The 12,605-nt window shown below is 46.9% G+C and overlaps 1 protein-coding gene across 1 annotated transcript in view; it reads left to right on the forward strand.

Annotated features, from left to right (window-relative positions):
* Window positions 1-8,397: 8,397 nt before the first annotated feature.
* LOC103725030 (hereditary hemochromatosis protein-like) overlaps window positions 8,398-12,605 on the forward strand; it is a 14,290-nt gene continuing 10,082 nt past the window's right edge. The window contains exon 1 of the mRNA XM_029558007.1: window positions 8,398-8,491. Within this exon, the coding sequence (XP_029413867.1) occupies window positions 8,410-8,491 (82 nt within the window). The 5' untranslated portion in view covers window positions 8,398-8,409. The remainder of the gene's footprint in view (window positions 8,492-12,605) is intronic.

The following is a 12,605-nucleotide window of genomic DNA, read 5'->3' on the forward strand; positions in this document are numbered from 1 at the left end:
GAACATCCCAAACAATCTTATTCATCTATATACCCACTTCCCAAATGGAACCCTCCCACAGCCTCCCAGAGCCCATATACTCTGTCATCCCTGTTACTGTCCACTGTGTTGTTGGCGCCCCCAGCTGTTCCCCAGTGCTTGTCCATCTGCTGAATCTAGTCAGCCTATATAGAGAGCCTTGTTTTAGGAAGGTCAGCTGTTCCTCATTTAGCAACAATCACTTGTCAATACTCCTTTAGATAAGATTGGGGTCTGCTGTTCATTTATGCACCGAGCAAGAACTCCTGAGCCAGAGACTGGAGGAGTCTCTTGGGCCACCCTGGCCTAAAACTCAAAGGAAGGTATCTCCTGTTTGGCATTGTTTCTTGTTATATAGACTTTAGCTATACACATGGACCCTTAAGGGATTATACTAATCACTTTATTCTTTGGTTATACTTTCCCTTTGGGTGTTTAAGACCATGCAGTTAGCCCAGATACACCAATTTATTTTTACTCTTAAGGCTGTTTGAGGACCTACTCCTCAGGGGTCACATGGGCTCGGGAGGAGCCCCTGGCTCCTTTCTTTTACCAGTTCCAGCTATGTGAAGATAAGTCAAAGGTCCTATTCAACCATGGCTGGCTTCGCTTGGAAGCATGGAGGAAATATTTCCTCTGTGTTGACCATCCTCTTTGTAGACTGGACACTGGTCCAAGTCCATTTTATGGGGTCTCCATGGCCTCCTTGATCAAGAGGACAGGTGACTCACTGCAGTTACAGGACATTTTGAGAGATGCTCATAGTCCCCTGGAACTTAGTCGACCTAGGAGGACAAGGAGCAAAAACTGTCCTTTATGTCCCTCTGACCAAAGACCAGAATATTAGATTCCCCTAATTTCTTTGTAAGAGGAAGAGTACTTATAAGTTTTTCAGGTTTTCTGCCTCAAGTTGATTCATTGTGGGTTTACCAGTATCTACACAGGCAATACTGCATTACATTGTGCTATGTATGTAATTTGGATTCAACTTTCTTTTGGTAAAGTGTTGCTGTACAGCACTATCTTCCAACCAAACAACTCCATCTTGGTATCTTCAGCTGTGACTGCTTGTAAAACATCATCCCCTATGGTCCATTTTCAACTAGAGTTTGAATAGGGTACTGCTATTCTACTACCAGAATCTGCTGAAATAAGCTGAACTTTTCTCTCCCTTTGCTACAGATTTGAAAAAGTCACCCAAAGGCCCATATTTTAAATTTTTGCGTGGAATGTGTAGTACTTGGAAACTGGTAGAACTTTTAGGCTGCTGGCTTAAGGGAAGAAGGTGGGATACTCAGAACCATGCCCTGCCAATCTCTCTCAAACTTGAGTTGAGCAGTTTTCCCTGCCATATGCTCTCTTTATAGCATCTCTCTGTCACAGATCCCAAAACAGCAACCACTATGGATGGAAAACTCCAAAAATGTGAACCAGAATAATCCTATTCTTAGTAAATTGATGGTCTCAGGTATTTTCTTTGAGTAATAGAAAACCAACAGAAGTAAAGGCTGGTTTGGTTTGGTTTGGTTTGGTGACAGAATCTCCTTATAGCCCCAGGTGACCTGAAACTCACTATGTAGACCAGGCTGGCCTCCATCTCACACAGATCCACCTTCCTCTGCCTCTTGAGTGCTGGCATTAAAGGTGTGTGCCACCATATCAGGCCTATAAAGTTTTCTTGATCATCAGCAATACATCATACCTCTTTGTATGTCTACACATTTTTATGTATCCAGAACATTGTATAAAACATGAATTTTAGCCAGGTGTACTGGCACCGGCTTTTAATTTTAGAACCCAGGAAGCAGAGGCTTGTAGGTCTTTGTGAGTTCAAGGCCAGCAAGGTCTATTTAGTGATTCCAAGCCAAGTAATCACAAAAACTGCATTTAGGCCTATGTAGTTCTGTCCACAAGGATTCCGCTCATTTCTTCTGTTCAGCACTCAGCATGGGGGCTGATCACTTCTGTCAATAAGGATGGAACTGGGTCAGCACCAGGGTCACAGATCCACTGAGAGTCAGTTCTCTGTGTGGTGGAGGTCCACGGTCATTTCTGTGTGCTTTGACAAATACTCTCACCCTCTCTTCCCCCCTTACCCTCTTTCCTGTGTTCCCACCTCACCTCCATCAAGTCTGACCCTCTGTCTCTCTCTTCCCATGAGAAAACACTCAGTTTAGCTCCTCACTCTTACATCCATCCCTGGTGCAATTCTTTTCCCTGGGACACAAGAATCTGGATATGTCAATGGGTTCCCCTCAGCCACTCCCTCAGTGCAGCTGGGGCTGCAGGAAGACCCTGTCTCCTTGTAGCTCCAGCTGGCCTGGAACTCACTATGTAGACAAGGCTGGCCTTGAACTCATAAACGTTGGCCTGCTCCTGCCTCCCAAGTGCTGGGACTAAAGGTGTGTGCCACCACCCCTGGCCAAAAAATTTTTTAAATAAACAAATTAATTAAATCATTTTCAGATCCTGGAGGCTGCTGGGCAGCCAAGTTTGACATAAGAAACCTGGGGGAGGGGAGAGAGGTAAGTCAAGCCTTCAGCCTGAGGTGTGCAGTTAGTTGAAGAGGAGACAGGAGAATTTCTTTACAGAAACATCACAATTGTAGAGGTGCGGAACTACATCAGCACTGTTTTCCCCCCTGATGGATGGATCCAGGCAGCCCAACAAGACTCAGGCGCCCCTGGTGGATAAATGGATGCTGATTCTAGCTTGTTGCTTAACAAGTTTCCAGGAAACAGAGGCTGAGAACCAGGTTCAACACCTAGCACACACTCAGCAAAGTCCAGATTGAGGAAAACGAAAAAGTAAGTGGACCTTCGCCAAGTACTCAGACAGAACATAAATCACCAAGCAAGGTCAAGGGGAGCTAGAAACCCAAAGGATGGATAAGGGCTGTGTCTGATGGTGATATCTCCACATCATTTCGATCTTGATTGGACACATAAACTGATACCAAAAAAAGACGACCATGAGATTCAGAGAATCACAATTCCCTGGTGAGTTGGTGATCGTGAGATATTATTGTTGTGGTTTTATTTTTTAATGTTACATATTTGTAATTAACATGCTAGAATTATACATGCTTCTGTATTTTGGAGAGTTTAAGTTTTGAAATGAAATGAAAACCTGCGCCTCAGATTCACATTAGAACGCTAGATGGGGGTGGCATGGGGGTAGTGACCCAAGAGGGCCATGTGGGTGAATATTGAAGCTGACTGATGGGTGTGGTGTGGGTGTGGGTGTGTGTGGGTGTGTGTGTGTGTCTGTGTGTGTGTGTCTGCTTGCTGTGAGTCCACTTGTAATTTTATTTACTAAAATAGTTTCAAAAGAATCACTTGGAGTGGTAGAGCACTTGTCTAGCAAAAATAACACCCTGGGTTTGGTTCTCAGCTCCAAAAAAGAGACCAAAAATTGAAAAAGAATCATTTTTTGGGACTCATAGGCATACTCTAGATCCTTGACAAATATGGTCCCCTGATGTCATCACATAATAAGATAAAAATGTAGAAAGTCCTACACCAATGTCCTAGTTACTCTCTATTTTCTGTGGTAAAAACACTGACCAAGAACTCAGGGCAGAAACTTGGAGGTCCAGGGGTGGCCTCACGCACAGTGGGTTGAGCCCTCCTGTATCACACAGCAATCCAGAAAATGCTCCCACAGACATGGCCACAGGCCAGTCCAGTGGAAGATGTTCCCTCTTCCAGGCATGACAGGTTGACAACTGAAGCTATCCAGCACAAATAGAAAACAGAAAAAGGGAACTGGGCTGTTTTATTAGGAAAAGAGTTACTCCACGGATTAAAATGCAAATGTGGAAGTCTGGAAATAATTCATAATTTGAGACTACGTGACTAAATAGACAGATGAGATGTCGTATGGATTTTCATCTCTAAAATTTAAAAAATGCAACAATAACCAGGTAAAAGTAGAAGAAAATAACAGAAATTATTATTTGTAAGTGTACAACAGTGTCAACAAAGTGCAAAAAGTTATAATCTATATCTAACCATCAAAGGGGGCGTACTCCAGTCTCTGAGAGACCACTATAGTTGATAAACGTTTACAATGAAAAGATCATTGCAAGGAAATGGTGTGATGTTGCTGTGGTCTGAACGTTACCCTCATATTTATACATAGGAACTTCTTCCTGTATATAATGCTGTGAAGAGGGGAGGACCTTGCATAAAGATGAGCTCACAAGGGGAGAGCCACGTGTGTGGGACTGGTGGCCTCTGAAGAAGACCCAGACCATGACCAGGGTATGAGGGCACAGCTAGAAGAAATCAGCTACGAGCCCAGACTTTGACCAGACACCAAACATGCTGGTGACTTGATCTTAAACTTTGCAGGCTCCACAACTCTAAACAATAAATGTCTATCATGTGAAAGGCACCCAATCTGCACTATATTTTCCTATAGCAGCCTAACTGTAATAAAACAACCACAGAATATTTCATTAAAGGAAAGAAAATAATTTGTCATAATATAGGTGAAAAATACTAGATGTAAACAGGCCAGATAGATTAGTAGTTGCATTAAACATAGATGACACGTGATTCATGTAAGTGACTAAGATTGCATACCTAGGGCTAAAAAAGGAAAAGAAAAAAATCCTGCTGTACTTTTGCTACAAGAAACACAGGTTAGGTGGGCGTGGTGGTGCACACCTTTAATCCCAGCACTTGGGAGGCAGAGGCAGGGGGATCTCTGTGAGTTCAAGGCCAGCCTGGTTTACATAGCAAGTTCCAGGCCAGTTGGGGCCACAGGGAGACCCTGTCTCAAAAAGACCAAAAATAAATAAATAAGAAAGAAACAAACAATGGTTAAATACCACTAAATAGAAAACGTGGAAGGTAAGGAACAAAGACTGTCCAAGAAATCCCACACAAAATGGGAGTTGCTAGCAAAGATGTTCCAGGAGAAACATGATTAGAGATCAAGAGAGATGCTTTGGAGCCTTCAAGGAGACAGCAAGGATACTTTCTGCATGCTGCATATAGACGGCAGATACACAGAATGCTCCACCCAAACACCGTATCAGATCACACGGGGTCCCCAGATGCACCTGGAAAACTTCCATTATTGACCACCACCTAACACATAAAATCAACCCTCAGTAGCTGTAAAAACACCCACCATAGCAGATATTCCTGTGAACTCTAACAGGGTGAGTCTGAAGTCAAGCCAAACAACTGTGCTATAATCAGGAGTTGTAATAATGGGGGCCACCAGAAGCCAGGAGTGTGTTGGGAGGAGCATTGGCATGCCCCCCACCACCCACCTTTCAGAGCCCTCTGTGTGCAGAGGCTGGGAACCTCAGATGCCCTTCCCAGGCCGCCCAAAATCTGGGCTCCTGGATGCATGCGAAGGTATGAAGCCAAGCCAGGGAACCTGGGAGTGTTTCTGCAGGGGCCTATCCTGCCAGAAAACAGCTCTGAATTATGAGCCGCCATTGGAGCTGCAGGCGTGGAATCAGGTCCTGATGCAGCTCAGTACATGGCTCTGGTTCCATTCTTGGTGGCACAGCCTGGACCATATAGGCCCTGGATTCACTGTTCTCTGTGGATGACCCACCAGGGCAGGAGCTAGGCCTGACCATCAGGACATGCTCAACAGAAGGCCCACTGCAGAGAACAGAGTCAGTCCCTGGAGTCCTGAGCTTGTGGTTCAAGATGGGACTGACAGAGAATCCTGTCTCCCTACAGAAGAAAGACCTTCAAGCCCTGAGGACCCTGGGCCCCTCCTTCCATACCTGACATTCTCTACCACATCCCGGCCAGGCCCCTGGACGGAGTTTACTGAGGCCAGAGGGAAGCCACACTTGCATGCTGCAGGATGATTCATAACATTCTTCCCAGACTCAAAATCCACCCTCAGTAATTGTAAAAAACCAGTGGATTGAACCCAAGGAAAATGTCCCTGGGAGCAGTCAATGTCTACAGCCCCCTGGCTCACATACCTGCAGCCCAGCTCTGCCAGCCCACGGAGCAGCTTTGGGAACTTCTTCCCTGGATCCCATCTAGGATCCCATCTAGGTCTGAGCACAGGGCCTACCTGCCCTTCCCAGAGGTCGGGAGCAAGATGTTTGGTGCTCCCTGAAGTGCAGCCCAGGAGACCTGGGTCCTAATCCAGCCTGTGCTACTGACCAGCAAGGGGAAGTCAGCACCGTGCAAAAAGTGTTTTGACACCTTGAGAAAAAGCAGGAATAAGACATCAGTCTAGGTCTCCCTGACCCCAGAACCTCATGATGCAGATTCTGGGGCTTTAAGCATCCATGGACTCACTTCATTGGTCCCTTAACCCTCTCAACAGCTCTGAAAGACCAGCTGTGTCATGATGCACATGATTTTATTGCCCAGGATCTTCATTCAGATGCACTAGAGACCCTGAACCCCAAAGATCTTGAACTCCCCACTTTATCCCACTGTGCCTCAAATCACGTCAGCCCTTTGTGCTGACACCAGAGCCTTTCTTACCAGGCCCTAAATGGTCATTTATCCAAGTGCTCAATTTCTGAGGGAGATAACCTCTGTCTCCGGATACTGACTCAGCTGAGCCACTACCAGGGAATGAACTTCTAGGTAAGAAGGAGGAATTGAATTTTTAGGCAATTCTAAATTATGAATAAATTCTATTGATTTTACCATGACCAGCCAGTCTTTCTGTTCATTGCTATACAGAGGGCCAGAAATACCTGGCCAGTGTCAGCTCTCAGGACACACCCTCCTCCTGCTTAGCTGTGTTCTAGCTGGGGACACAGAGGGATGACCTCCACCAATGGACACAATGGGCAGCCCCCTGTATGGGTCCTTTATGGGTTCAGGACTGGACTTTGAAACAGGCACCTCAAAGTCTATCTGTTTTAAGATATCACCTGTGGTCCCATCTGTAGGGAGGAACCACATATACACACTACCACCGGATTGTTTGTTCTGAAGTAACATCATCATCCATCAAAGGTTGGAGAAGATGACTCAGTGGCCTTGCCGAACCCTCTCCTGCGACAAAGAAGATACGATAAAGAGAGAAGCAACACCATAAATCTCAGAGCCAAGGCTGACCACCGCCCATAGGGGCCAGACTAAACCTTCAATGGTTGACAGTCTTGGCCTCTCCTCCCTACGTGAGCTCCTAGCTAAAGCGGAGATGGAGGCAGATCTTTAGGGTGTTAACCCACTGCCTCCTCAGATTGCTGGATCTGAATAAAACACAGCTTAGAGATTAGGTTTCTACCTGTGTTAGGCAGCACAAACTGGTTAATTTCCTACAGAATTCCTTAACCTTTCCTTTGGATGGCATCTAGCTAGAAAATTAACAAAGAACCAAGAAAGCATTACCTGTGTGTGCATCTAGACTGCTTCCTACAGAAGGAAGGACTCCTGTGCTCTTAGGTGTTGACTGCGAAGAGAGGGTGTCTCTGTCAACACAGCTTTCTAAAGAACAAAGGAATTTTCCCTGGATCATGATTTCAGAACATTTCAGACATTCTTCCTTTCCAGGTTACTGAAGTCTGGACCAGTAACAATGGAGACTCCTCCTCTTGTGGTGTTTCAGCCTCCACCAAACCCGACTATCCTCAGCCTGGTGTCCACAGGACTAGCTGGGTCTGCCTCAGATCTGGCTGGGACACCAGGAGTGCACACAGAACCGCCAGCTTCCTCCTCTGGCAGCGTGAGTGATTCCCTCCACGGCTCAGAGCTTGTGAAGAGACAGCGCTTGGGGAGATTCCCGTCTACACATCTCATCCCACTGCTGTTCAAACACAAACCTGCTACAGACAGACCAGTAGGGCTGAACCTTCCCTTCAGCTTGGCCGATTTCCAAGTGCTTCCCTCCTTTTCAGCTGCATTTCATGAGTGTTAAACACAAATAAGGTTCAGTGAGGTCAGAAGAATCCATGTCAGATGTGACCTTTGTGTGATATTTGACCAGCAAGCCAGGGTCTAATACAGGGAGCAGGTGACCAATCCCAGGTCCAGAAGTGGGGCTGCTCTGACTGGTGGAGGGTCCGTGTGTTCCAGTTCCTGACCCAAACAGACATCAAGGGAGGAAACCTTCCTGCTTTTTACAGAAAATGCAACAGGGCTCCCTGCAAAGGATTTATTTCACATCCTCAGCAAGGTCCAGGGCAGGATTGAAAAAGGGCTGTGTGACCCCAAAGCATCCTCACTGTGCCAGGGACTCTCAGTGCCCACGGCAGCCCTGGACCTGCTCTGAATGTTCTAGAAGCCCAGCCCCTTCGCACTCAGGATCTCTTCCACTCACATCCTCTGTACAGTCTTCTAATCAGATGGGTGGAACCTGGAATAAGGAAGGCATATAAAGTGAAAGTGGACGCTGGGCCTCGACTTCTGTTTCACAGGACAAGAACCAGCACTGGTGAGGATGGTGTCCTGGGAACCCAGCGCCGTGTGCCAACTGCTGCTGCTGCTGTTGATCCTGAAGGATTCACTGGGGTCGTCTGCAGGTCAGTGCTGAGTAGGGAGACCTCGCTGTGCCCCTGTATAGTGAGTGTGGTGTGAGTCTGAGGGTGTTAACAAACTTGGGGTCACAGTCTTTACCCCAGGAAGCCAAGTTCCACCACCCAACCACAAGAAGCCAGTTAAAACCACCAAATTAATAGTAAAAGGCAGAAAAAATATTTTATTTAAAATGGCTACATTGGCAAGTGGAACTAGTGGATCTAGTGACAACTCCTGTCCATCGTCAGGGTCAGGAAGTGAGATTCAGGTTAAATGGAGGATCGGGGATGTGCATCTCAGCAGACCCAGTCTAGGTGTGCCCACCAGGACCCATCATGCTCCGGGCTTCGTCTCGTCCTGAAGGTGGCCTGACAAGCTGTTAGAAGTCAGTGAAATCCCTTTACCAGGGGACAAGGTCCCCCTTCTGTTTGGTTGTATTTTCTTCTCCCGACATGAAATTCCTGGGGAAATACCCATTTTTTAGGGTCCACAGTTTCAGTAGTCTGACAGATTGTGAGACACAGTGTCTCTGTAGAATATAGTCACTTCTTGCCTGGAGAGCTGGCCCTGCAGTGAGGAGCACTGCAGAAGGAGACCGGGCTTCACTTCCAGCACCCCAGCTAACAACCATCTGTGACTCCAGTTCCAGGGTATCTGACCCTCTCTCCTGGCCTCCAGGGCCTTTGCAATACACATAGGCAAAACACTCACACACATGAGATAAATAAATGAATCAAGAATTTTTTAAGAGTGTGTTTCTGCCAGGATGCTCTCTCTCTCTCTCTCTCTCTCTCTCTCTCTCTCTCACATGTGTATGTGTCTGTGTCTGTGTCTGTGTCTGTGTCTGTGTGTCTTGTGTTTTGAGCATCGGAGGGAGCAGCATATCCGGCAGCAGTGGGGAGGAGGTGAGCTGCCTAACAGACACAGTGACTTTAGGGCAAGTGTTCTTGGCTGTCCCAGCGTAGTGGTGTGGTCCCAGACTCCTGGGCACTTGGTGGACACAGAATGACTTGGAATTATAGTGTGGGGTCTCAGGCTTTTGCTGGCACTGGATTCAGAGAGCAGCTGTGGGCAGGCCATAGGGCTGCTGTGTTTCTCAGGGTGGAGTCATCACCAGGAGGGAGTCAATGTCTGTTCCTCCTGCAGGGAAGAGTGTGGTGACCTGCTCAGCAGCAGGGATCAGTGAGGGTTTTAAATGGCCACCTTCCCCAGGACACACTCTCTGGAGAGAGACGCCTTATGTGGTAGTCTGGGTAGGCATCTGCAGTGAGTCCACTGGATGCCTTGGCAGGGAACAGTGACCATCTGTGGAGGTGGCAGAGCAGCCATTGGGACTGTAAGGGTGCAAGGGGCTTGCACTGAAACACACTCTGAGTGTGGGAAGTAGAGGCGTGGTCTGGCCTGCCTTGGGGGTGAATGGGAGTCATAGCAGGTACAGAAACCAAGTAAAGGGGCAGCTTTGAGGAGGCGTGTGCAGAGGGAAGAGTCAGGGCAGGTGTGGGCAGGAAGGCAGATGGAGTCAGAGGGCAAACCTCAGATGTGCTGGATAGCTTTAGTGTCAACTTGACACACCTGGGTTAAGGGAGCCTCAACTGGAGAATTGCCTTCATTGTACTGGCCTGTGACCATGTCCATGGGGTAGTTTCTTGATTGTTTAGGGATGTGGGAGAGCCCAGCCCACTGTGGGTGGTGCCACCCCTGGGCAGGTGGGCCTGTGTTGCATAAGAAAACAGGCTGAGCAGGGGTCAGGGGAGCAAGCCAGTAAGCAGTGATCCTCTATGGCCTGTGCTCCATCTAGCTCCTGCCTCCAGGTTCCTACCCTGAGCTCCTACCTTGGGCTCCCTTATGAACTGTGTGACCTGGGAGATGTAAGCTGAATAAACCCTTTCCTCCCCAAGTTGGTATTGGTCAGAGTATTTTGTTACAGCAATGGAGAGACAAACTGGGACATCAGATTATGCTGGTCTCATCAAACATTTTCAATGCTCCCCCACAGTCCAGGTTCTGATAGAGTTTCAGTAAGATTGTTATTTATTTGACCATACAGACCTTAACATATATGTCAAAATGCATGAAATCTGGTGGGAGGGGGTTGGGGGAGTGTGGATGGGGGAGGGAGTCTAGGTTAAGATTTAGTATATGAAATGCCCAAAAACTCAATAAAAAATATTCATTTATAAAGCTTTTTTTGAAAATTTAACCAACCAAGAAGCCAGAACACTAGTGAAGCTTGGTTTGGAGTTTTCCAAGTAGGAATAATGTGTGGTTTTGTTTCTTTGGTTGCCTGGTTCTTTTTGTGTAGATTGGTTTGATTTTTTTTTTCAATGTACGTATTTTATTGAATTTTTGTGGATTTCATATAATACATCTCTATCATAACTAGATCTCCTCTATCTGCAGCCTCCCCACAGCCCACTCACTGGATTTCATGCTTTCTTTCATATATGTTAAGGCCTACCAAGTCAAGTTTGTGTACCCAGATGTCCATTTTTAACATGTATGAGTGTTTTGTATGCTTGTCTATATGTATACCACGTGCATGCAGGTTCCCATGGAAACCAAAAGACATCATCATATTTCTTGAAACTGGAGTTACCAGGTGGTTGTTAGCTACTATGTGGGTCCTCTGCAAGAGCAGCCGGTGCTCTTAACCACGGAGCCATCTCTCCAGCCCCCAGGTTGGCTTGATTTTGAGTCTCACTCTGGGTCTTGAGATGTTGGAACTTGTCGTTCTTCTGCCTCAGTCTCTCAAGGCATGGAATTACAATCACCTGCCCCCACCCCCACCTGCAGATTTATTTCTTCAATTCTTTAGAGATTGTTGACATTTTCTCTTTATAGGTTTTTTTACAGGTTTAATGAACATGTTAACAAAAGAGATTCAGTCAAAAAAACAAAGGTCATCATCAGCCTCCTCAGAATCTTTTTTGCTTCCACTTCCTCCTCAGCTGGGGCAGCAGTGGAACAGGCAGGACCCACCTGCGGGTGCAGCACCAGCTGCTCGAGCTGATCCAATACCAGATGTTAAGCCGAAGATGAGGCTTCAGTGTTAGCACTTTGCAAACAAGCCAGCGCCCACCCCAAGGGTGACTATGGGCATCAACTGTTTAATGAAGATATTGAACTTACAGTCCTTGTTGGTCACCTAAGTGTTGTGCAGGATGAGGGAGGAGTAGGTACAGGAGATCTCAGAGATGGAAGACTTGGTGGGGACTGCCGGACGCAGTGGTAGTCACTGAATGAAGGGTGGGCCTCAACCCAGTGAGGCCTAGCTACTTTTTGTTGCTGTTTGTTGGTTTGTTTAGTGCTTTTCTGTTCTTGTGTTGTTTTGTTTTTTGTTTTAGACAGGGTCTCCCTGTAGCCCCAGCTGTCCTGGAACTCAGTATGTAGACCAGTCTGGCCTCTATCTCACAGACATCCCCCTGACTCTGCCTCCAGAGCTTGCTGGGATTAAAGGTGTGTGCCATCATCCCCAGCTCCTACCTGCTTTTGAGACAGTGTCTTCCTCAGGTGTGACAATCCTCCCGAGTCTGCCTCCCAGTTACAGGCATGTGCCAAGGCAACAGCTGGTAGGATGCTTTTCTGTTGAGACATTTGAGACATTCCCCATTAGAGTGGTACATTGGGTACCATTTATGAACTTGGATTGACACATCATTGTCACTCAACGTCTGTGGCTTACATTAAGACAACTCATGTTGTTGTATCTTGATTTATTTTTATTTTACATGTATGAGTGCAATGCCTGCACACATGTAAGCTCATCCATGTCTTGCAACGCCTGCAGAGATCAAAAGAGAGCATTGGATCCCCTGGAACTGGAGTTACAGATGGTTGTTAGCCACCATGTGGGTGCTGGGAATCGAACCGGGGTCCTCTGCAAGAGCAGCCAGTGCTCTTAACTGCTGAGCCATCTCTCCAGCCCCAATAGCTGCTGTGCCATGAGGTGTATTCACCATGACCATGTCAAGCAGGGGAGTCTCACTGTCCAGAAGACTGTCCTCTATATTCAACACTGCTCTCTCAACCCACTCATTCTCTCTCTCTCTCTCTCTCTCTCTCTCTCTCTCTCTCTCTCTCTCCCTTCTTTCCCTTCTCTTCTCTTTCGCTCACCCCCAT

This window comes from Nannospalax galili, unplaced genomic scaffold (assembly GCF_000622305.1).
Source record: "Nannospalax galili isolate Female #2095 unplaced genomic scaffold, S.galili_v1.0 scaffold432, whole genome shotgun sequence".
Classification (NCBI taxonomy): Eukaryota; Metazoa; Chordata; class Mammalia; order Rodentia; family Spalacidae; genus Nannospalax; species Nannospalax galili.